The sequence below is a fragment of the Olea europaea genome, chromosome 18 (genome assembly GCF_002742605.1).
Source record: "Olea europaea var. sylvestris chromosome 18, O_europaea_v1, whole genome shotgun sequence".
Taxonomy (NCBI): domain Eukaryota; kingdom Viridiplantae; phylum Streptophyta; class Magnoliopsida; order Lamiales; family Oleaceae; genus Olea; species Olea europaea.
In genome coordinates this window covers 24,777,089-24,802,388 of record NC_036254.1, presented here as the reverse complement: position 1 = coordinate 24,802,388, position 25,300 = coordinate 24,777,089, and the positions used below count along the sequence as shown (strand labels likewise).

The 25,300-nt window shown below is 35.7% G+C and overlaps 3 protein-coding genes across 12 annotated transcripts in view; all 3 read right to left on the bottom strand.

The window, feature by feature from the left end:
• Nucleotides 1-1,018, bottom strand: part of LOC111366908 — a 1,273-nt gene extending 255 nt beyond the window's left edge. Inside the window, exons 1-3 of the mRNA XM_022987588.1 lie at nucleotides 767-1,018; nucleotides 292-662; nucleotides 20-257 (exon numbers count right to left, since the gene is read on the bottom strand). Of these exons, the coding sequence (XP_022843356.1) occupies nucleotides 20-257; nucleotides 292-662; nucleotides 767-851 (694 nt within the window). The 5' untranslated portion in view covers nucleotides 852-1,018. The remainder of the gene's footprint in view (nucleotides 1-19; nucleotides 258-291; nucleotides 663-766) is intronic.
• A 3,321-nt stretch (nucleotides 1,019-4,339) lies between these two features.
• LOC111367888 (DNA-directed RNA polymerase 2B, chloroplastic/mitochondrial-like) lies at nucleotides 4,340-15,174 on the bottom strand. Of its 8 annotated transcripts, XM_022988986.1 has the most exons (21): nucleotides 14,750-15,174; nucleotides 14,571-14,616; nucleotides 13,860-14,466; nucleotides 13,005-13,217; nucleotides 12,790-12,923; nucleotides 12,535-12,637; nucleotides 12,248-12,306; nucleotides 10,829-10,946; nucleotides 10,622-10,735; nucleotides 10,369-10,500; nucleotides 9,868-10,284; nucleotides 9,187-9,237; nucleotides 8,716-8,786; nucleotides 7,801-7,885; nucleotides 7,339-7,524; nucleotides 6,774-6,848; nucleotides 6,369-6,458; nucleotides 6,221-6,268; nucleotides 5,686-5,800; nucleotides 5,499-5,602; nucleotides 4,571-4,936 (listed from the first exon to the last, which is right to left on the bottom strand). In XM_022988986.1, the coding sequence occupies exons 1-21, from the start codon at nucleotides 14,811-14,813 to the stop codon at nucleotides 4,826-4,828; spliced, it is 2,943 nt and encodes a 980-aa protein (XP_022844754.1). In that variant the 5' UTR covers nucleotides 14,814-15,174; the 3' UTR covers nucleotides 4,571-4,825. The 8 variants fall into 8 exon arrangements, with proteins under 8 accessions (XP_022844747.1, XP_022844752.1, XP_022844754.1 ...); XM_022988983.1 differs by having other exon boundaries at nucleotides 13,860-14,659; XM_022988987.1 differs by lacking the exon at nucleotides 14,750-15,174 and having other exon boundaries at nucleotides 13,860-14,494; nucleotides 14,571-14,659.
• Nucleotides 15,175-15,986: 812 nt separating this feature from the next.
• LOC111367890 (protein ABHD17C-like) lies at nucleotides 15,987-19,967 on the bottom strand. Of its 3 annotated transcripts, XM_022988989.1 has the most exons (8): nucleotides 19,727-19,965; nucleotides 19,339-19,640; nucleotides 18,789-18,825; nucleotides 18,469-18,705; nucleotides 18,320-18,367; nucleotides 16,867-17,306; nucleotides 16,608-16,693; nucleotides 15,987-16,416 (listed from the first exon to the last, which is right to left on the bottom strand). In XM_022988989.1, the coding sequence occupies exons 2-7, from the start codon at nucleotides 19,638-19,640 to the stop codon at nucleotides 16,621-16,623; spliced, it is 1,137 nt and encodes a 378-aa protein (XP_022844757.1). In that variant the 5' UTR covers nucleotides 19,727-19,965; the 3' UTR covers nucleotides 15,987-16,416; nucleotides 16,608-16,620. The 3 variants fall into 3 exon arrangements, with proteins under 3 accessions (XP_022844757.1, XP_022844758.1, XP_022844756.1); XM_022988990.1 differs by having other exon boundaries at nucleotides 15,987-16,468; nucleotides 19,339-19,967; XM_022988988.1 differs by having other exon boundaries at nucleotides 19,339-19,965.
• Nucleotides 19,968-25,300: the final 5,333 nt, after the last annotated feature.

The following is a 25,300-nucleotide window of genomic DNA, read 5'->3' as shown; positions in this document are numbered from 1 at the left end:
AGATCTCCAGCGTACTCACCTGAGGCCTTATACCTCTCAACCGCCTCTTCAGGAGCACAAGCCAAAACAGAGCGTAGGTTGTCAATCTTCGTCTCTTGCTCACGAGCTCGAGCGTCCGACATCTCCAGAGATTTCCTCAAGGAGGATATTTTCTTCTTGTGGTGATGAGCCTCCTTTTTCTTTTCTTCAGTAAGAGTTTTCAGCTCTGAGGCTAGGCGGCGATTCGACTCAGCGAGTCCGGTCTGGAGGGCCACCACCTAAAAAAAAAAAATCTCGAAATGAGAAACATACCCTCTGAAGGTAAACAGCCGCAGCCCTTTCTATGTCATCTGCGCTGCGCCCTGCAATCGCTCTGGATCGAGCGGGGATCACCAACGACTTAAGCACCCCCATCTCATGATAGCCCCGGGTGGGAGGAAACCCAAAGCTAGGAAGCGAGTCCTCGCGCTCACATCGCGCACGACTAGGAGCTCCCGGCCTAGGAGCTGGAACCACATCACGAGGCTCATCTAAAGGCTGAGAAGTCTCGTTGATCGTCTGAGACTTTCTCCCAAGGTCGGCCCCCCTTCTTCTCTTTGAAGGGATAGGCAAAGGATCCACCTCACCCTCCTGCCCCTGGTCAGGCATGGAGTCCATGACTCCTTCCAGATCAAGCTCGGCCCCTGCACATGTAAGTTGAAATCAGTTAAACTCACAAGGTAGAGTACCCGAAAAAAAAAAAGGAAAGAGGGGGGAAGAGAGGGTGGGGGTGAATATGAAAGCTTACCATCAACGAGGGTAAGACCCTCATCTCCTCCTGGCAGAGTCCTCAATACCTCATTAAGATCAAAGTCCATACCTGAAACAAACATCCAAGCTCGTTAGTCTCGACGAGCTAAAGGCAAAAAAAATAATAAATGAACGTGTGTGCATGCTAAAAAAAAAAGAAAAAGAAAAAGAAAAACAACATAAACGACCTACCAATTGGACGACTCATCCCCACTTTCAACGTGTTCTTCATGGTAAGGACTGACCCTAAGTCAGGTGCAAAGGGCGGAACATCAACCAAGTCCTGGATTTGAGCTTCTAGAAAGGGAGTAGCTTCTACTTGGCTATTGAAGAGACGAATTTGGGGGTGTCGCCAGTTTGTGTTAAAAGAAAACTGACCCTTTGAAGGCCGGACGAAGAAAAATCGGGACTTCCATCCGCTATTCGAATTCCTAAACTTAGGGAATTGCATAGGTACCCTAGTGGTAAAATAGACAAAGGCATTACATTGAACTAGCTCATGCATTTCGAAGATACACCTGAAAAGATCCATGGAAGATGAAATTCCCTTTTTGAGATAGACGTACAGAAAATATAACGCTTTTCTCCATGCATTAGGATTAATTTGACTAGGAGTAAGGTGGAATTCGTTGAAAATCGATACAAAAAAGGGATGAATGGGGAACCGAAAACCCCCGTCCATAACATCCTTGTACATGGCTATCTCACGGGGGTCGGACCCGGGGAGCCTTTCTTTAGAACCAGAGGCTCTATAGACGTAATCATCAACCCGGTCATACTTTCCTAGACATTTTTCTAACTTGAGTGGCGAATTGTAGAGACTATAACTTTTTGGGATATCTAAGGGGACAACCTCACCGGCCGGGTCACGCCCGATTTCCAAATTCTGGCCTGGAGATTTAGAAGAACCAATGTGTCTCTTTGGGAGATTTGGAACAAATGGCTGAGAGTCAATTGAATGAGTTTCACTATCACTATCATAAAGGGATTTGCCGGATGAAGGGGGCGAGTCAATACAAGGACGGATCGAAGGACCGGACAAACCACGAGAATTAATGGATGGCAGGAGACGGCCAGCCTTCGGGCTGGTCGACACCCGTCGACCAACTGGTCGACCAGCGGGGCTGGTCGAGCAACCAGCCCCGCTGGCCGGTGACCGACCCCCCCGTGGGTCGGTCGGACTCCCGCCGGCACCCTCCGACGAAGGTCCGGTCAAATCACTACACCCCCATCACTTTTTTCATTGGAAGGAGAAGAAAGGATAGTTTTATACATGAAAACAAAAATGATGAAGAGAAGAAATTTAAAGCAAGATCTTGGATGTAAATAAAGAGAGGAAATTACCTTAGAAGAGAGGAAGTCTAGAAAGTTGAGAGAAAATGAAAGTGATTTTCTAAAATGAGAATTATCCCCCCCCCCTTTTTATAACACTAGAATTCAAATTTGGGGGGGGGGGGGGAATTGGAGGGAAATCTCCCTCCAATATTAAAGCCATTAGTGAGGATCCATGTGTACAGTAGAATTGCCACTCGATCGTGTTTATATAATTCGATTCGCTAATACGAACTATTCCTTTCTCTTTATTAAAAAAAAAAAAAAAAATGATATAGGTTGGTAGAAGGAGACACCCCCAAGGACGAGCAAGGCAGATCACAGCACACCGATGCAAGGCCATCGACCCTCATAGGGCGTTCTACCACTACACCCTGGGAGCGCTCTACCACTACACCTAGGGAGCGCTCTACCACTACGTCTAGGAAGCGCTCTACCACAACCCCCAAAGGGCGCTCTACCGCTATCCCAAGAAATCATTCTACCACTAGGCGAAATCCTCAACGGGAATGATATCCCTTGTCCAAACACTTAGCCATAAAACCTTTAACGAATCGATAAGGTTACATGGCCGCTGATACAGGTACAATCTTCAGACGGGAAGTTAAGGACTCATCACTCAGAACGTGGATATAGTGGGCATATCATCATGGGACACGTGGCACCACAACCGCCCAGCGGTTACCTAGTGCCTAATATCTATAAATACCCCCGGATGAGACACAGGTAAGGGATGATTTTTTTTGGGCTCCCATTCTCGTTTTTAGCCATCTGATTTTCAAATATATTCTTTCCAAGTCTGAAAACTAATTCTCACGCCGGAGGTAAAACGGGGGAGAAAGCCCCGCCTTCATTTTTCAGGTCTTGCATACTTGACGGAGTGGTGGAAACGCCAAACATTACCGGGTAAACAGAAGGGTGTTGAATCACCGCCTTTCAATTTCAACAACATATTTTTTAATAAAATAATATTACATGCAAATTCAAAACATTTCATTATTTTTTTTAACCACACATTTTCCATCATTATATTATTCAAAAATACATTTTCATTCCAATAATGTGGCTCAAACAAGGGCTAAATTAAAGTCTTGAAGTCCATTCATTATTACATTTTTATTCTAAAAAATAATGTTAATATTTTTATATTGGAAAATATTTAGCTTGAATTTTGTAATTATTTTTCTTTTTCCTTATTTAAAAATATAAGGGATAAATAAGTCTTTTATTCTATCTCAATGAAAATTTTGGACAAAAACAATCCTCAAGACAACTTGTTTTAATATGAAAATAAGAATGATATGAAAAGGAATAATACTATATGTACATCATCTCTTACCACTTGGTTGGCATTTCCCACTATGTGGAGGAAATATATGCAATGATGTGATTAAATAGACCAAACTAATCAAACCAAATCGATTTGGGTTGGCTTGATACAATTAATTGGTTTGATTTGTTTTTTTTTTTTAAACAAAACCATGGTGAGTCGATTCAGTTAGAGATGTCAACGAGTCGAACCGAGCCAAGCCGGCTCGCTAGTCAAAATTCAAGGTTCAACTCAACTCGAGTAAAATTAAATCGGGATTTTTTTTGGCCGAGCCGAGCAAAAGCTCAGCCAAAAAATGGAAGCTCGACTTGATTTTTTTATTTTTATTTTAATAACATACAACTGCTTATGTAAAGGCAATTGCGTGGCTACCTTTAGCACAAGAAAGACAAAGTATATACTTTATCTTATACAAACTCTTTTTTATTTTTATTTGTGGAAATTTCAATTGAAATAAAATCTTTAGGATAAATCAATGCAATTTAGGATCTTTTAACATCTCACATATATAATCTAACCATTATAAAATTACTACATCATTCATCTGTCAATCAAGTTGTAAAGGAAGATGTACGAATAGCTTTATTCTTTTAAGAATAATGCTATCTATCGCTAATCTAGGTAGCCACATTTGATAAGTTCAATTAAGTAAATTTAAGTGAATCTATTATTTAATATCATGCAAGTGCTACATTGCTTAACACCAATGGTGATGAATAACATTAATCTTATTTTAATATTACCAACGAATGCAAAATGGTTCCATATTCACGTTGCAATTCAATTCCCTTTCATGATTTTATCCATTCAACTCCATCTGCAAGTGCAGATAGAGCGTAAAATTTACAAATCTTAAGCCTTGATCCAGGGATTATATGAAAACAGTTTAATACATAACCTCAAGCAACAAATAATATATTTTGAACTTTTCGTTCTACGATTTTCTATTTCGACTTCAAATTTGTTAGTACAGGTAAAAATATATAAATGTTAATCCACTAAACTAGAAGATTTTGGCAAGCATTGCACTGTAGCTCGTGTTCAGCTAAATAACATCACATACAATATCCACCCACCTACTAGCAAAGCTCGAAATCTCGACAGAAAAAAGTATCATGTATCCCCGAACTTCCTCCAAACAAAATAGACCCCGTATTGTCTATCTCATAGTTCGAGGCATGAGAAAAGATTCCGCATTGCCTTTGATGTAGAACCTCTTTGATGACTGTACAAAACTCCGGGGTTTAAAGATGAAGAATGAACAGGAAGGCCGGTCAGTATTATGTACATACAACCTTTATCACTGAGGATGAAGCCCATTTGTCACCATTTCATTTACTCGAGGCAAATGGATGTCGAGATATATCATCTAGGCAACAAAAACCTCGAGTTCATTTAGTTGAAGAAATAAGGTGACTCCAAAACATCTTTCAGATCAAAGTCCCCTCTTTCTGGTAATGGAGGGAAAGACAACGAAGGGAAGGACTGCTCAAAACTCTCCAACAACTGTTCATGAGGAAGACAGAAGATTAGATGTCAAATAAAGCTTCTACTTCATGGATGGTAAAATTTTACTTTTTACTTCTACACTGGAAATTGGGAACTAGTTAATGCTATTTATCATTTTATCATTATGTTGTTGCTTGGAACATTTAACCTGCAAATAATGATGTGCATAAGCTTTTGGTCACAAAGGTTATGGAGACGGGAGGGGATATACAAAATTGAACATCTTATTTGCAAGAATTTCATAAGGTTTGAACTTTGGGCTTATTTTGATATTAATTATGTTCTGATATGTTTGGAAGGTAATTTGCTAAGTAGATTAGAGAGCATCTGTGGCCTTGCTTAAACACTACAAAAGAAGCCAGCATTTGTCTTTTTATTCTCTCTTTCGTTTTAAGGAAAGCCAAACACGCTCAAACAGTGCAGATTAGGATTCCTTATGGATACAATTACCATTTAGAGTTGACTGATTAGATAAATGCTTCCAAATATTGATTAGTGATACTCATTTTCCAGTTAAAAAGAAGGCAATTCAAAAGTGGAGGATGTCTAGACACTTTACATTCTCTAGAATGGGTGCTTCGTATAACTCAACGAACTTCTCTCTCAATATCCTGTTCATTTTATCCACATCACATGCATGTGTCCAATATGAATCATGAACACCTGTAATTAAATGTAGAATGTAAGATAATTCGTGGTCAAATATCAAAATTGGAGGATATCAACAAACAGAATGTCAGACGAACCTGCAAAATTCAAGCCTGCTTTTTTGCATGCAACTGCAGTCATCATCATATGTGAACCATCGAGGGAATGAACAAAATTTGGCGGAAAAGCTGTCCTTTGCCTCTTGACCATTATCTAAAATAAACAAGGAATAGGACATTTTTGTCTGAGCTCAGAAAGTTGCATAGAAATGTCAAACAATCAAGAGGGACAATCAGCCTTTGATGCAGAACAGTTTTGTTTGCAGTGACTAATACTATAATATAAGAGATCATGTTTGGCTAAGCTTAAAAGTTACTTTTAAGCAACTGTCATACATGTTTGAGCAATTTTAGAAATTACTTGGGTCAAATGTTACCAAGGTAACTTTAAATTGCCCTAAAATGTAAAGCAACATGTATTCTCATCAGCTTGATTTCCGAACGTGTAAAACCTATACATTGTACTCGTGCAAGACAAAGGATTTCCTTCGAGGCGTTGAATATATGATCTTGACAAACAACATAGTAGCTACATTCACAGGTTCATATATTTAATGAAAGGTTATCAAGCCACCTTTTCTGTTTCACGCCTCAGCGTCAAAATCTGAAGAGAAGTCTTAACCTGCACATCAGATGAAGACCATGAAAATATTATTGGTTTTGACTCAATTGAAATGATAAAAACGAGTAAATGACATTTTCTTAATTTTAATTACACTCACCAGATGCCTTCCTACTTTCCGGTAAGGCTGGACAACGGGGAGTCCCAGGGGAGTTGTCCATTGAACTGGCTGGTTTTCAGATGCAATAATCTGTCCAAGGTTTGTAATGATTATGTAATATCCAACTAGTTGCAACGCTACTGAATTGCAAATTTGAAACATACAAAGATTAAAACACATCCCATATGGTCTTGTTTTGAGGAAAATCTAAAAACCAACTACTACTTCAATTATCTAGTGAAATCTGCCAAGCAGTTCCACGGTACACACCTCAGTCCAACAGAGCCACAATGCATAAGCCCCCCCATTATATGAATATTCATCAGATCTCTAGCAAAAAATTTCGCCTAAATAACATCTCAAGGTAAAGCATATTGCATATTCATGGAAACTACCAGTACACACCTTAGCACATTCTCCAAGCCAGCTCATGATGCTGCGTGCAGATTCAAACATCTGCCCGAGTGCAGTTAAGGTAGTCTATCAAGTACCAATAGGCAAATATTAGACGTCATCAAGAAGTATAATTTCCAAACTAAATAATCCAGGAGCAGATATGAGTATTGAACAATGAGGCCCAAGAAAAAGACCCTGATAGCACATTATTCCATTGAGAAGGGGTATATACACACCATTGTCATCATATTAACCACATTAAGTTGATTTAGTAACGTGAGAACCAGGCTACCAGCCCATACACCCAAAAACTCGCGGGCATGAGAAATGTGTTTTGCAGGACAAGTTAGACTTGGGGAAATGAATGTAAGCTAAATCCTAGTAAATGTTAATGCAAAATAACTTATAATTGTCATGGATTTGGTAGGGCTGCACCAGAATATCACAACTATTTCAATACTAAGAATTGGCCAAGAAAGAAGTTACATGGTGGTTGTGAGAATAACTTCAACACCGAGTATTCCATACATATTTTATTTTCAGAAATGTATGTATATCAATACTTTTCACTTACAGAAAATGTAATTGGGCTAAAGTTGAGCCTTACTTTTGCTGCATAACAAGCAGCACTAAAGAGCTCTGTATCATCTGCAATGGCATCACGTTCCTTTAATCTTCTCTTTATCTGATCTCTAGCCCCAATATAAGTGACACCATATACAGATGTCATCACTGTCTGTTTCACCAACTTCCTGTCTACCTAAACATTATTTGGATATAGAGCGAATGATCAGTAAAATAACAAGTGCCTAGGGGGTCAAAAACGCTGTAGAATGTAAAATATCAAATAGATCATACAGAATCTTGCAAAAATATGAAGTCATCAACACTGTTGGATGAAATATATTTGAGTTCATAATGGATCAATTTGTGGATAGAACTCCATGTTATGACTGTTACAATCACCAAGAAATTTAATATGATATCATTTTTGATGCAAGCATAACTGTAAACTTGAGCAGTGGTGACATAAAACCTGACTGACTAAAGCTCTTGCTCGCAAAGCATCTGGAAATACTGCAGGATCCTTCTGTGCATCACTCTTCATAATCTCGAGAACTCTGCATGAAGGTATCATGTTTAAAAAATAGTTCAATAAAAAAGGTTCTTTTGCACAGATGAGAAAATAATGTGATTGAGGACTTCCAGTTTAACATTGTTTAGATTTGAGTAGTCAGATCAGATTTGTTTTCAATACACTAATATCTCAAATACCTCATTCAAGCTTATCCAGAAAGCAATTCTTCCATGTAAAAAATAGAAACTTAACAACCTAATTATCCAATATCTCTCTTGTACATGTGAGTTCATTTGAAAAGAGGTGGGGGGATTAAACAGGTCATTTGTGTCCTGTACTTTTTGTATTATACAGTTACTCCACTCTATGAGAGGTGAAAAATTATCTTAGTTACTGCTCAACTTCACTGCAATCTGCTACATAGAGCAAAAAATCAGCAATGGCTGGTTAAAGATGGTTGAATAATGCTTCGTCGAGGTAAAATGAGTCACTGTTCCAGTATTTTAAAGAGGACTTCACATGTCGGCAAAACAAAAAGTTAAGGCCAGCAATATATATATAATTTTATTTTTTATTTTTTATTTTTTTTTCATTTTCAAACCATCAAGTTCAATATTTGGATTTCAAATATGCATCTGAATATAAAAATGCTGCCAGCCAGAAGCAATGCAACTTTCTCTTCTTACTGCCCAGGCTCCATAACATGCATTCAAAGCAAACTAAAAACAATCCTTAATCTCTGATTTTTCTCACAATTTAGTAAAGTATCAACTTGCCTGATGACATATATCTCACCTCCTACACCTCGTTCAGAAAAAATAGTTATGAATTATTGAAAAAAAAACTTCTGGTACCAAGGGAAAAGCAGATCACCTGGCAGCTATTCCTGAGTAAACATCACCAGGTTTTTCTCCAGCAACCAAGTTAACAGTCGCTGCTCCCAACTGAATCAACAAAACTAGTGAGCCTGTTAGATTGAAAATTTGGGATGGGGGACTGACAAAGTTTAACAAGGTATCAGATCTTCCAGCTGTCTAAGAACACAGAAACCACTCAGCAGAGGTAAAAACATGAACTTGAAATATGCGTGCAATGCGATTGGTTGCACCAGAAAGACATCAAGTAAGAAAAATGGATGCTAATATCTTACTGACTTTCTTATTAATCTCTGTATATATCATGTTGATCAAGATTTTTTTTTTACCCAATAAGCATCTCAATTTTTCGTTCTAAATAATACCAAGTATTCAGGCTGCTGATTGCCAAAAACAGTTTTTGTACCATAATATCTTAAACGAGAAATGCATGCCAAGATAGTCAAAGAAAACAGATAAATGAAATCACCTTATCTCTACCAAGAGCAGCATAGTGCTGTAAACCATTGCAGGAACCATCCTAGAAAATCACAACTTATTAGAATAAATTTAATCATTAATAAAAAGGGAAATAATTTGATATTGTCAACTCCAATAATCAAAGAATTTTCTGGAGATACCCAAATAAAAATAATCAAACAAAAAATCAATGCCATAAAACTTTCAAATTTTTTGTGGCAATTGTATTAAGCAGCCCGAAAGTAAAAGGCCACTACAAAGTAACATTTCAGGTATTTTAACATTATGCAGACAATTTACAAGGGCAAGACATAAAAAAAAAAAGGAGGAGGAGGATATAACAACTGACAATGGGTCCCATACACATTTGTGTGGGAAATAAGTATGCCACACCATACTTATTTGCTTATAACAAAGAAAATAAGCCCACCTAAACAAGCTCCAAGTCAATATAAAAATGCACAGGTTTTCCAGTATATCAGGCTCGATACTCCAAACACCAAGTTTGACACTAATACAATTAGCATTCAAAACTAAAAAATTTCTATAGGAAAGATTGCATGTCCCTAGTTTTCTCTCTAACATACTTTACCACCCTGGATATCACTACTAAAGACAATTTGTTTATTCTACCAGGCAGTGAGGTATATTGAAGGTTTAAAGAAAAAAACATGTTACATAAAAACACTACCTGATGCACAGGGATATGCGAAATTGTTGTCTCTGGAGATGGACTTCTCAAGGCTTCAGAAAGATTAATGCATACAGCCAAACACTGAAATGGATCTTCTGCATTCAACCACCAGCACTTCCCTTCAAGTGGCCTGTCTGCAGAATCAAATATATCATCCAAGTGGTTCTCAATAAAAGAGATTCGACCCTCGTGAGATAATTTGTCCACACCATTGGCAAACAAATTTGCCAAGTGTATCTTAAGCCAGTGCAAGCCTAATTTCCCAAGCGGACGTCCCTCTGCAAACTCCAGGATTCCCCGACAGATATCGGAACCCAGATGGTTTAAATGTGGATGCATGGGGTATGCCCTACCACGGAAATCAAGGTTGTGTGGGTAAAAGAAACCTTCTTCCTCCTTCATTCTCCGTGCAACCTGTTCACAATCGAGAAGATTTCATTTAACTCTTATTGCAAACATAATGCACTAACAAAATTTAAAAAGGACAATAGATCTAACAGCAAGTTTGAGCTCTATATCACATCGTTGTGAATGCCTCTCTCTATTCTCTTTCTTGATAGATTTAACTTTCCACTTCCATTTCTTAAGTACTGCTTCATCTTCTGTATCCGGCTGCTCTGGCAGAGGGATCTGCATGAAACAAGAAATATGCAACAGTTATTGATAAATGAATCATTCAAACCCCTCCTAACCTAGGTCAACAAATGAAAACAATTCTGAATGGAAAAAATAGAGATGCAGATTAACACACATCATTCCGGTCAACCAAGTCCCCAAGGCAACCTCCACTAGCCCATATTCGGTCAATGATCCAAAGTACTCTCTTATTCACTCTCCATTTGGTGCTTCCAAGTGTATCCAAAGCCTGAACAAGAAAACGGAAATATAAATTTAACATATCACAGTATCCACAAGACCACTTGTAAACTAAAACCAAATGACAAAATGAGTACCAAACCTCAAAGACCGGTTCTAACTGTTTCCTAGGGGCCCTCTTAACTGCTTCACGTTGTTGTCTTGCTCCATGTGTGCGCATGACATATGAAGGCAAATATAAGTGTGCACCCCTATCATAACTGCAGAAGAAAATAAGATATTTGATCAGGATCACACACCAGAAGTAACATTCACCTACTGGACTTAAAAACAGTCAATCTGCTCTCAGATCCCGCATCTTTACATATGCAGTGATTTGAAGAGACACCCACTAGTAATAAAATAAAATAAGAGACGCTGTAGGGAAAAAAAGATCTCATGCATTATTTGAAGTCAACATAAATTTAACCCTAAAGTTGCATTCCCAATACAACACAGAAGGAGATAAACTTCGAAATCCAGGGACATCAACAGAGAGAAGTTATCAAAATTAAGCCTATGGCAATTAATATCTACTCTAGAAAACAGATGTATATATCTCAAGAAAAACTGGAAAATCTACTTTACTTGAATTGGGATGTGAGTGTTGGAGCTGATGGTGTGCACGCATCAGAAAATTCACTCTCTCAATATAAAAGACACGTGCAAGGAAATATATAAGATTTGTACTTATTTGACTTATTTAGCAAAACTGATGTCCAATTCAATACAAAGTGTTCAAAGTGGGAGTTCCAGTTTATTTTAAATAGTCAATGCAGCATAACAGACAGGTGTCCAAATATCAAGTATTTGGAATAGGTCATGCATATAAAACCAAAGTATCAAAACCTGAAAGATAATAAAGAATCCTATAACTATCCATGCTAAGAATAGATGTGCAGAAAGATTTGTACTTATTTGACTTATTTAGCAAAACTGATGTCCAATTCAATACAAAGTGTTCAAAGTGGGAGTTCCAGTTTATTTGAAATAGTCAATGCAGCATAACAGACAGGTGTCCAAATATCAAGTATTTGGAATAGGTCATGCATATAAAACCAAAGTATCAAAACCTGAAAGATAATAAAGAATCCTATAACTATCCATGCTAAGAATAGATGTGCAGGAATATGCAGTCCTTTCATTTGACTTTGTGCTCATGCTTTTGTTGATGCATTTCATGAAACTGTCATGTTAGAATTTTTAATAGGTAAAAATTAGCTAGAGGAAACATCATACTTATTATTATTATTATTATTTTTTATTGTTGAACTGGTAACCTAATATAATCAGGAAAAACATAATAAAACTCCTATTGGCCAGCGGACTATATAGTCCTAATTTCAAGTCCATCCATTAAAAGTATCTGTCACATCCAACATCTCTTGAGTGTCTAAGTATTAATAGACGTCACATAATATACCAAGTAAAGATGATTGATCAAAATTCATACTTTTAAGATATAACATAAAAATGGAAAGGAGAAAATGGCAATCCAATCAGAAACACCTAGTTAACATACCTAGTCCACTTCACTGGAGGCACTAACATTGGCATATAAGGGATGACCGTGTGCCTGGCCTGTAAACAAAATATTAACTTTCAGAGATTAATTTACACGTGAGATGATAAAAAATTAACATGAACTTCAAGATATACATTGGAGTTCATCAAAAGATTCCTCAGAAGATTTAATACACTAACTGAACTAAAAATAAATTTCCAAGTCATGCCTTAATAATTGTGCTATTTGAAATGATTGTATCTGATTTTTCCCAACGAAGAACGGGAAGAAATAAATGAACTTACAGTTCTTTCAAGGCCTTTAGTAACAAGTGGATCGCATTGGATAACACCATATCTTCTGCTAAAGTTCCTGCACAAAGAGAAGCTAATAAGCACTGTTGAAGACCTGAAGCAACAAAAAGAAAGCTTGCTTAAAGACAGAAGAAATAAAAAATAAAAAAATTTCCTGCACAAAGAGAAGCTAGTAAGCGCTGTTGAAGATCTGAAAGCAACAAAAAGAAAGCTTGCTTATAAGACAGAAAAATAATAATAAATTACTTTGTTTCTTTCCGTACAGTTATACAAGTGTGTATAAATGCAGGTCGAATATCAGGTGGACTGTCCGCTAACTGATCGACTGGAGGCTGTATATAGGCTGTTTGAAGCAGCAATTCAATGAGTCGACTGCCAACCTGAGAGTTAAAAATAACCGCACATTTAGTTTGTAAAAAGAATATAAAGTTAATGCAATGAGTACAAGAGTTAGGTCAGACCTTTGCTTTAGCATCAGTGCCCCATGGTTTTGAATCATCCTGTCCTTTAACTAGTTGCCTCACTGCTCGCAGCTTTTGTTTTTTCATCAAATTATTAACAGCCTTTCGCAACTTTTCTTGTTCTTGGTCATTGCCATCAGATCCACCTCCTTCCTTTTTTGTCTCTCTAACTTTGTTTGTCTCCGTTTTCTTCAAGAATTTGTGTATTCTAACCTGATCGATGACAGAAATTGTTAGGAAAATAATAAAAAAAGCTTCCATTACAATCAACCAACCATAAAAGATTCTGAAATGGATAAAAGCATATTACCCCCTTGTCCCCAGAAAAGGCACCACACCTTTTCTAATTTTACAAATAGGCAAATTGCACCCTTGTTCATTAAATCAAGCTTTTTTGCATCCATTTAATAATACTTTGGGAATGTTCCAAACCAAAACACACTCCGGGTATGTGGCAAACACTTTTAATCGATATCATGATCTCCTAAATAGCAAGCTGAATTTTATCTGGTTTAACACTACTAATTTCCTACCTACTACCTTAATTTAAACCTTTCATGAATACTAAATGTCCAGCAAGTCAGTGAAAATTTTCAAGTCTTCATGATTCAAGAGTTACTATTAACCATCTCAAATATTCCTAGTCTCATCTAATCTACTTCAGTGTTGAGAATCACCGAAAATGCTACCACTTACCAATAATAATTTGATGTCCTTTTTTATTAAGTAGTAAATAGTGAGTTCAAGCAAGTGAGCAACTAAAACTAGGCAATATAACTAAGGCATAAAATTTTCCAACTATATTGCCTTTCAAATAAAGGCAGTTGGATATGCAAAAATCTAAAGCTCACCAACCTCCTGCTCAATTGCATCACCTATCATGCAAGCAGCCTGAACTACCCTTGCACACCCATGCTCACCTCCGGTCATCAACAATCCCATTAGCTTATGCATTGTAATAATAGCCATCATGTCAGCTGGCAAGTGATCAAAATACTTGCCATAGGCCGCCTTACTCTTCCCTTTCCGAATGAACTCCTGCTCTGCAGCAATCTTATCACGCAACGGCTCAAACCATCCCAAAAATAAAGACTTCATGTAAGGCAAATTTGGAGCCAATTTCTGCTCACACATATCCATTAAAAGCTCCTTATACTCTTTAGCCGCTTGCTCCCACGCTTCAGTCTCGATCCTAGCCTGCCTCCTCCTAAGCGCTTGGTACTTCTGTTTCCCCATTCCATGATCGCTCTGCTGCCTCCAGCGCATACAATACTGTTTCCTCTCCACCTTTTTCATCTCGGTTAACAATTCCTGAACCTCATCAGCCACGGAAAGGTTAACATCATAATAATCATCCTCCACGTCAGTGGGTGATACCGCCACAGCCTCTGCCACAGAGGCATAACCTTTTGGGCACAATCCATAACTGTTTACTTGGCTTCTCACAGCGCTGAAAATAGGCCTGCCCACGACTTCGTCCCGGGTAAAAACTTCGCCAATTTTGCGAAGACCCAGTTCAGGATTACAAATACTGGAGCTAGAATTAAAATAAAAAAGGGGCCTAACCTTAAATTTCTCCGGGAAAGTCGAATCTTGGGAGAATCCAAGGAAGCTGCAGGTGCGAGAAAATGATCGGGGGTTGAGAGAAAGCTTTGCTGCGGTTTTTGAAGTAGCTTGTTTAACAATTACTCTAAACATAACTGAGGAATTGTTCGGTTGGTTTAGAACAAAAACTGCAGGCTTACCGAGTGGAAATTTTGTCTGATCAATTTTGATGCTCAAAGAAAGCTCAGGTTTGCTGCTGTACATTAATTGTTTCAAGATATAAATTGAATGGAGTTCAAAAATTAATCGATTTTAGTAAATGGGAGAGGTTTTTTGAGTTGGCACTGACAAACGTCTTCAAATGCGACTTTAAACCCTTCTAAAACCTCGTTTCCGTACTGTTGTGTCCCAAATTACTATTTATATAGCGCTATGATCATAAAATTTTTACATATGAACAATTTGATCCTATTTTTTTCATTGTTATCATACTAGTCCATGACAATAAAAAATGGTTCAATCTTACCTACAAGGCTCTAAAAACTCCCTACAAACTCAATGCTCTTTTCTAAAACGAAGAATTAAATGATTGAAATCTAGGATGAAAATTGAGTCTTGGTGTCAAATTTTGTAATTTTAATTCACAAATGAATAAATTAAATGTATTTATTAATGCAATTTCAACAACTTTTGGCTATATCCGTCATAAGTGCTCAAGATTAACTCTAATTGGTAATAAGATTTCAACTCAAATTACAATAATTTTGGCTAAATTTCATAATTTTTTGTGCATATAGCCATGTTATTCTTGTTATGACGCTAAGGCCACTTTTTATTAACATTTCCATTGTATTTTCGTACGTGACATACATATAAAAGTAGGTTTCAAATGGAGGCTGCCGTCTTCTTAATCAGTTTCCCACTAGAGAAATCGAGTTTTGAATTTTGACACGTGAACATTGAAGCATGTAACGGTGTTATGTCAAAAGGCGTTGAATCTATCGAACCTATTGAACCATTTTCTTGTCGACCCTGACAGCTGAGGAAAGGCCTTGTAGAGAATAGGGTCAAGGATGTTCTTCAACATCATATATACATGTGTGTATACATGTTTTTATGTACATACGCCGGCAATACTTTGTACTCTAGTACAAAGCAAGCAGAGTAGTAATACAGGTACATAAGCATATACATAAGGGTGTCTATAATGCCACGTGAAACTCTATCATTTGTCTGTTTAAGTACAAAGCGAGCACAGTAGTAATACAGAGGTACATAAGGATATACATAAGGGTGTCCATAATGCCACGTGAAACTCTGTCATTTGTCTATTTAAAACACAATCAACTTTTTCAACCAATCTTTTCCCTCTACATCAAATTATGTCATCCTTTATGTACATTTATCATGTGCACTTAGCAAAATCCAAGCAAAAAATATCTTGAAAGATCACTGCTTTATGAATGGTTGTGCCAGATGAATCGAAATAGAGTACCATTGATCTTTCCATAAACAAAAACTGCTCTAAAATTTTATTATCTTTAAGAAATGAACCAAACCTCTCTGGGGACAAAGATGATGGCTATAATCAGCTTAGAAACCCAAATCTGTATACCTACCTGGTTCCTTCACAAATTTGAGAATCTCAAAAGAATGTATGATGAATCAAAGGTTTGAAGTAATGTTTTGCGGCAAAAAGTAATCAATTGTTTGTGTCGTGAAGAGAGAGCAGTGAGTGAGATTCTGGCAAGCTGCGCTACGGACAATGCCATGGATGGACCGAATTTTAACAATCATTTCAGCAGGAATATCTTGGATGGGATCTTAGCAACCATGAATTCTGGATTTAAAAATGCCTTCAATGAAACTGTAAACAGCAAGCCATTACTGATCAATATGTATTTTGCATGAATGCAAGGCTACACGTACAGGCAGGAAACAGGAGTCGAGAGTTAGATCATCAGCAGAAGGAAACAAGTGCAGTATTATAATATAAGTACTTAAGTTAAAATGGGGCTACGAATGAGTGTGAATAAGAAATTTAACCATTAGTACTACCTCTGATCCACCGTCAGACCTTTGCTCCCACGGGCTTGAAACAGTCGATATTGCATAAAACAGCCGATCTCATCATATCTCCAAAGCTGCCACCATACAATTACAACAGTATAATAATAATAATAATAATAATAATAATAATAATAATAATAATAATAATAATAATAATTTTTGCATATTTCTCAGTGCATGATGGAATACGGATATAGTAAAAAGCATGTAAGTGAAGAAATTCTTAAATATTTGAGTTGAGCCCAACCGATCTATACTGTTCCTTGCTTTATCTGGCTGTTCAGCATTGTTATTTGCTTTCTCAGATAAATCCACACTCTTTCTCAATTTTTCTCTCCTGTCAATGCTGGTTCTGGATTTCTCTCTTCGATCCGTGCTTGCCCTAGGTTTTTCTCTTTGATCAGTGCTTGATCCAGACTTCTCTGTCTGATCTGTGCTTGCTCTAGGTCGGCAATCTATGCTGTTTCGCGGGTTATCCGTTTGATTTGCCGATGGTGTAGATCCACTTTTCAAATGTGCTGCCTTTTCAATTGCTATTATGAACTTCTTTAAATGCTTAATATATTCCGGGTAAATTTCCAGGTCACAATGATTGCCACCTTTAACCCATAATGGCTCGTACTTCTCTTTGCACAGCTCCCAGAGCTGCTTCCCGTGGGAGCAATCTACAACATCATCTGCAGTACCCTGTAAATACAGGGGAGAAAAGAAGTGTGTTATGAGGGAGAAGGGAAGAAATCATACCTGCAAATTCTGCAAAAACACATTCAAACTACGGATTGATAGAGTCTCTATCCAGAGGCATTTATATTCCAGGATTTTGACATTTTCGTACAATTAATTCATTTTATAACTTAATTTTCTCAATAAATTGATTTAGCCAGTATAAAAGGGTCCTTTAGGATGGTTAAACTGCTTTCCTCCTGCCTACCTAGTTCTTGATTTACCAATAAGGGAAGACATGATACTGTTGACTTTATTTTACATGACTAATGCATCAAATGCCTAATACCAATAAGCATCCCAATGCATAACAAATTAATCTTGTGGTGTAAGGATTAAGGCGATTGAAACAACAAAAGTGTTAAAAATGTTCTGATCCGTGCAGTAAGAAAATATAAACTAAAGGTTCTCTTCAAACCCGACTCTATCATGGCAGCTTGGATGCCAAAAAAGTGAAAAAATAAATGAATTAGATTAAAAACTTGAGCAAGATATGGGACTGGGGTGAAAATCTTTTGGTACTACAACAAGAATAGGGAACTAATTGTCCTCAATTGCCTGTGACTTCTTTGCCAATGGTTGCCACTCTAATAATAGAAACAATAGAAGATGAAAAAAAGAATTATTAAGTTTCCATACATTCATACCCCTCCGAAAACATTGAAATCCACAAGACCTGTTATGAGAAGTAACGGCCAACGCTTTATTTTTAGTTATCACATTCTCATCAACACCCTTTCAGTGCTCATCCCACCCCAACAATGGCTTCGGCAATGTTGGTGTTCCAACAGAAAAAGATACTTTTCAACTAAATTAGATTCAGCATCTTCCGGTGATCATGACTAGCCACAGGATGAATAAATATTAAGCACTATTACTGATGAGAATACATATGGAAATTTGTATTTGAGCAATACAATCAAGAAAAAATCTCCAACACTGTCATTTATTCCAGAAAGTAATGAGATAAAACTCACATGAATAATTAAGACAGGACATTGAACCAACGGGATTTTTTCAATATTCTGCATCACGAGGGAAAATAAAACTTGGTCAAATGAAAATGAAGCCCAGAAATCATAAATGAAAGTTAAAAGATCAATCTTGTGCTAATTGCATTAATTACCTTATAAATGTCAAACCAGTAAGTCCGCTTAACTGGATACATTACTCGAAGACCAGACATGATTGGACTGTGAAGAACAACAGCCCTTAATCTTGACAAACGGGATGCCAAATCCAAAGTGGGCCCACTCCCAACAGATTGGCCATATAAGATTATATCTTCTTCTTTCACCCCATAAGTATCTTGAAGACATTTATACACAGCTTCTATGTCCGCATAAGTGTTCTGCTCACTTGGCTATCAAAAGAATAATAAATATAAAATTTAGCATTTTTGCCCTAAAATTCCTTCAACACATTCACCAAGTCCATTTCTCATACCTTGCCAGTCGACTGTCCATATCCTGAGTAGTCATACCTGCCAAAATGATAGGAAATTAGGAAATTGGCAATGAGAATGCAGATTTCAATTGCCTCACTTTTCCCTCATGCTGTGATTGGTTTGGTGTCAAAACAACAATTTGCAATAAGCAAAGGACAATAATAAAATGCTAGCAGAAATAGAATCTTATAACATCTCACAAGGAAATTAAATTTCCACAATCAATCTATCTATAAAGATTCTATAACAGGTGGGAGAGATTATTGATCAGTTGCTTTCATCAATTAAATAACTATAAACACTCTTTCCACTTCAAGAAACAAATTCTTAACTCTCAATCAACAGCTATACTTACAACAGATTCCTCAATAAAAAGATGAATAGCCTAAAAAAACCTTTTAATTAGCCACCCAACTATTCACCTCACCATCTATAGCACAGTCATTATACAAACAACTTTCCGAAACTTTGTTGATCCTAATACACTGAACCAATACAAACAAACAAATTATTGATCAAAATTTTCCAAATGTGTAGGAATTTCAGTACCCCATCATGTTGACTCTGAGGTGAATGCTGAGCTCACTGAAAAGATCATACATCTGACCCAGATCAGCGGCGTTGCCGTGGGAGTATAGAAGCGTCAGCTTCGCTACTGGGTTCTTCACATACATCGCAACGATCTCGTTCCCCCTCTTGGTCATCACTTTCAAAACATCCACGTTATCCTTCTCCGTCGCCTCAGTCATCCTCAGTTTGCCCGTCCCCTCCTCCGCCGCCACCCCGTACGACGGTGGATTCGGCGGAAAGAAAGCAAACTTCGCAGCCATCGACGACGTGACAGCCCCCATCTATATATAAATAGTTAGAACCTCTCCCTATATACACATATATGATATATGAATATGTGGAATTTGGAAGGGTTACGAAGAATGACCCTTTTCTATATCAGGGATTCTCAATAGAGAGTGGGTTGGAATTTGGATTTCAATTATTACAGTGCCGTATGGATACAGGGATCTATATGTTGGCGTGTGTGAAAATCAAAATATAGACAGATAGATACAGATTTTTGTACGTAGTTATCTGTGTTGAAAGGGGAAATTGGAGGAGGGATTTTCGGCGTACAAATGGTAGATGGCACGTGGGGCGTAATAAAGAAGATGGCACGTAGGGGGTACGAACTTTCCGTGCATCAACACTAAAGTCGTGTATGTTCTTCCTGCGGTTTTTATTGTAAAAAATACGTGTTGTAGACGATTTGTTGAGTGCATGGGGGAATTGGTGTGATAAAGGAAGTGGACTTTTAGAAAGAAAGCAGTGAGTAGGCCTTCATACATGAGAGTGTTAGATAGTTCCAAGAATGCTCCCGGACATAAGTCAGTGGTGCAAAGAATAGGAGTGATGTAGTCTTAATCTTACTGGCAGTTGCAGTGTGAGGGTTCAATTCCTGAAATATGGAATTGGACTCTTTGTGGGGATCAATGTACAGGCAAACTCTTATTCCCTGATATGTTGGGACATATCCTGCGATTTACCTCCCTCACGATGTTCTAGGGGCGGGGCCGTGGGGGCTCTCAAAATTGGAGTTCAACCTTTTGGATAGTTCCAAGAATAATGTTGTTGGACGTAGACATATAGCATCTGGATTAGACCGTCTAAACATTGAAATGATGTGTTTGCTTAAGTTGTTTTCTTTTTCTTTTTGGATTGGGTGGGAATGTCACGGGACTAGATGGGGTTACAAGCTTGGATGCTTGGTATCTTAAATGAGCTAATGTAAATGTTGGTTCATCTATTGTTGTTTCGACAGTACATGATGCAAGCAACATGTTTTATCAAAAGCAACATAATTTATCAAAGTGTGGTTCGATTTGACTCGTCTCGCGAGTTTGACAAATCAAACCGGATTGTCTCGCAATTTTATTTTTTGAATTTGAGCCAAAAACATGAGTGGTGTGGCTTGGCTCACTCCACATCCCACCTCTACTTACACTTTAATAATCTTGTTTTTCTTCTCCTATTTTTCTCTCCGAGGCTTAATGTTTTGGACGTTTGGCACAAGGTGTTAAGTGAGCATTTGACGTCAAGTATGTTGTGTTTGAATTTTTCCAAGTCTCGCTCATTGTTTCGAATGTTTGGCACAATTTGTTATTTGTGCATTTGATGTCTAATGTGTGTTGTTTAATTGTTGTGAAATGGATTAAAATAAACATAAATGAACACTATCAATATATATTTGGTACTCGATATTAGACATATTATTTTCTTGATATGTGTAATGTTCTTTTTTTTTTTTAATGTGTTCATTAAGCCATTTTCAACCCTGCAACAAGATTTGCACCAGATCTTATATCAAACTAAAAATTATCTCCAACCATTACACCATATAAATAGTATTTATTCATTTTCTTCTTAATAATTTATTTATTTGAAAAATTATGTATTTATTTATTTTACAAATACATAAATTACTAAATAAATAATTACCTTAAATTAAAGAAAAGATTAAATCCATTAATAAATATAAAAAATATAGTACAATTAGGCTCCGGTTGTGCCCCATTAATTTATAAAAAAAAATGTATTATATAATAGTGATTGATGGAAAATGCGTGGTTAAAAAAGAAGAATTTTTTTTTAATTTGCGTGTAATATTATTTTAATGAAAATTGTGTAGTTAAAAATGAGTATTGTAGAAAAAAGAATTGGAAAAAATGGATGACAAACAGGGGCTTAGTAAAAACACTACAAAAATGAAAATATTAAATTATGCCATTAAAAAATAGTGCAATGCATTTTAAATTTGAATATTATGATATTAAGAAGTTAAAATATCATTGCAATTTATTTCTCGGAATTCGTATGTTCTTCCAACTAATGATCGATTAATACATTTCGAAAGCGTAATGTGAGCATCATTATCCTTGATCTGTCTATGACGAGTAAGGAATTCCTTAAAATGATTATTTTCATCTTCAACCAACTCAACTTTCAGGCTTGACGCTTCCGTTCATTCTTGAACCGGTGCATTAACATTAAGTTCGTCCTCGATAATTATGTTATGCATGATTATAGATGTAATCATCATGTCATGTAATACTTGTTTTTCTCAAAATCTTGCCGATCCTTTCATCATTGCGAACTTCGATTGTACAACGCCAAATGCATGTTCAACATCTTTAATATGTGTAGGTGGTGGTTGTATATATTTTGTGTTAAATTTAAATAATCGTGTTTGTTATTTTTTTATTCTTATTTTAATTAATTCATTAATTATTATTTTTTACATTTAAAAATTATTTTAAATGCAAATAGTAGTAGTAGTAATAATAACAACAATAATAATAATACTAATAAAAATAATAAAATTATTGTATTGAAAAATATATAACACAAATGACACAAATATCATTCATCAATTACTTTGACAAATGAAAAAAAAAGGCAAAATTGACTTTCCATCATTTTGCATCAAAATAGTGCAAACTTTGGTGTCACATTGAAGAGCTTTCGCACCAAATTTTGATGAAATTTGAGGTTCAATAAAACTATTTGTACATCCGGAATTGACACTCCCTCACAAGAGAAAGGGATCCACATATAATTTTATATGTGGATGCCCCTCTCTTGTGAGGGAATGTCATTCGAGGTGTCAATTTCGAATGTACAAATAGTAAAGTCCATTTGAGGTTTTGGTGATGGTATTAGAGATGCCCTTGGAACTTTCCCCATTGGCATCATTTTGCACTTTTGTTGTACTTTATTATTACATTTGGGGTCATGTCCAAGTCAACGTCAATCTAACTTGAAGCAAATACTTGTTGGGCTTTCTTGTTATCCAGTATGTGCTTGAGGCACATTATTTTGAAATAATGTATTTTTGAATAGTAAATTAATATAGAATGTGTGGTTAAAAAATGAAAAAAAAATTTTAATTTATGTGTAATATTATTTTATTGAAAAATGTGTGGTTGAAATAATGTCAAATCGAATATTTTTTTTAACGTGGCTCAAACTAATTCTAATTGTTTTGGACTAAGAATTTTTGGCCTCCATTTGTAGCCTCGATAGTGGACATCTTTGGAAAGTGAACCAAAACATCTTTAGTTGACCGCCATCTTTAGTGGACGTCTTTGTGAAAGTGAAACAAAATAAGCATTTTTATGCTTTTCAGCAGACTTTTCGTTAGCAAAGACGAAATGTGTTAAATAATGGAAAATTAAAGATTAAAATTTGATGATAAAATTAAGGATATAAATGTTATTTAAAATGAACAAATCTCGAGAACGTCGAACGTAATTAAATTGTGATGTAACTAGTAAAACTATGATATGAACTCTCTCTTTCGTGTAATGTTATTTGTACATCAATATCTACACAATGATGTACGAATAGCATCACCCTATTAGCATCTCACCCAAAATCAACAACACCAGGAAGGCTTCAATGACCGTGTTGGAAAAATTATCTATTTTTTGGCTCACTACCATCCCTTCATCCACTGTCTGAACTATTACCATCGCGATATGATATTGGCTTTAAAGGTTGCAGTAGAAAAATTATGCATTTTTTTGGTTCAGATAGTAAATTTGTAACACCCCGACCCATATGGACGGAAATGTCACTCAAACAATTGTACATTTATTTTAGACTTAAAAATTTTTAAAATAATAATTTAATTAACCATGCTTTTAACAAAAAATGTAAAAATTAAAAATTAAAAATTGTCTTTTATCTGTAACATACAGTTTATTATAAAAACAAAATACCAATGAATTTCTAATGAAAAATCTACTTTTGTACAATAACATTATATTACATAATTCTATAAGAATTTATAAAAGAAATAAAGTGTTGAGCAATCCATGCATATGACTATTTTATTTCGTGAACAGTAGCAAGTACACATTTACCAAATATATAAAAGATTTGAAAGTTTTCCATGTATGAACCACTTTTGGCAATTAAAAAAGAATAATCTATTTTGCTTTTTCATTTTCACGCGATATATGTCAAAATAAACTCCTTTACATAATTATCAATCTCAAAACTTCACAAAAATTTAAGGAAAAGTAGGAAACTTCTTATAATATAACATATTCAAAAATCGAGTTCTGTCAACAACATATGATGTATTAAAATATTTTTTAAAATCCATAAACAATAACTAAAACAAAAGCTTTTTTTTTTAATATCTCGTACGGCAAGGGCCAAAATAAGTTCGTTTAAGTTGCGAATTTTTGAAGCCAAGGGCAGGATCTGGAATTAAAAAAAAAAAAAGGCAATACTAAACTGCTAACATTTATTATTATTATTATTATTATTATTATTATTATTATTATTATTATTTTGTAATAGACGGTGACTTGTAAGTTAATTTCTATAACATATAACTATTTTAAACATAGATAATTCATAAAAATGTTCTTAAAATAGTTTCACATATGATGTTCATAGAAATCTATATATAAAAAAATTCAACATTTCATAATCGAATAAAACATTAAGTCACCGGCTTTTCCATAATATGTTGCATCTTCCTCTACCATCATTCACGTCCCAAGCAAATCAAATCAACTTTAGGAAGGGAATTAACCCATGAGTTTGAAACTCAATAAATACCATTAACGTATTTCGTTATCAAATTAGAAAATTTAAATTATAAATTCATACTGTCGCACATAGGTGAATTTTTATAAAATTATCATAACACATAGAGTCGGAGAATAATCATTTAAATTATAGTTGTGCCAAAACACCATACCCGGAGATATCAATTCATTCCTACTTTTAATGAAAATTCATAACTTGAAAACAAAATAATTACTTGCACCTCTACTTACCTTGAAAGTTTTTGAATGTATAAGGTTGGATAGTGGATGTTGTTTCCCGATGGCACGTGAAACTTTAAGAAATCTGCTTCTCTCTTATGTTTTCCTTTCTTGTGAATTTTTTTCTTTTCTTATTTCAAAGTATGAACCTTCGTATATGTAAATTATGCATAAATATATATAATAGAAAGAAATATGAATTATTTAGGAAAAAAACATTAGTACTACATTGAAGAAATGTTGGTATATTATTCACAATTGATTAGGATTAAATGAACTGTTTAATACGGAAAATAGATGGTTTAGCATGGGTAGAAACCATTAGTATTCACCTCCAATTAAGATCAATTAAAAGTGGCCTTTTTTTTTTTTAATTCATGCATTTCATTTGAAGTTAAATGCCATAATTGTGTGTTATTCACCAGTTAATGAAAATGTTTCATATTCTTTTATAACCTTTAACATTTTAAATTGTTTTGTACAAATGTGTATATATATATATATATATATATATATATATATATATATCCTGCGCCCATCCCGAGAAAAAAAAATCCATTTTGAATTATACAGATAAAATGATAATTGGTAAACTAAAAACTCTCCAAAAAAAAAAAAAACAAGCTTCTATATTTAAATTGGGCATTCAACAACAACCAATAAAATTAACAAACAGT

Excerpts from the sequence above, each read along its gene's own strand:
- LOC111367888 (XM_022988979.1), bottom strand. The coding sequence starts at position 14,813 with ATGTACAGCAGCAAACCTGAGCTTTCTTTGAGCATCAAAATTGATCAG. Across the intron at positions 12,307-12,534 it reads CTAAAGGCCTTGAAAGAACT|GCCAGGCACACGGTCATCCC; the intron begins GTAAGTTCATTT and ends TTTTGTTTACAG. Across the intron at positions 6,849-7,338 it reads TTAGCCCAATTACATTTTCT|ACTACCTTAACTGCACTCGG; the intron begins GTAAGTGAAAAG and ends GGTACTTGATAG.
- LOC111367890 (XM_022988990.1), bottom strand. The coding sequence starts at position 19,640 with ATGGGGGCTGTCACGTCGTCGATGGCTGCGAAGTTTGCTTTCTTTCCG. Across the intron at positions 17,307-18,319 it reads GTCCTGTCTTAATTATTCAT|GGTACTGCAGATGATGTTGT; the intron begins GTGAGTTTTATC and ends CTGTATTTACAG. Across the intron at positions 16,694-16,866 it reads GCAAGGAACAGTATAGATCG|CTTTGGAGATATGATGAGAT; the intron begins GTTGGGCTCAAC and ends GTATGGTGGCAG.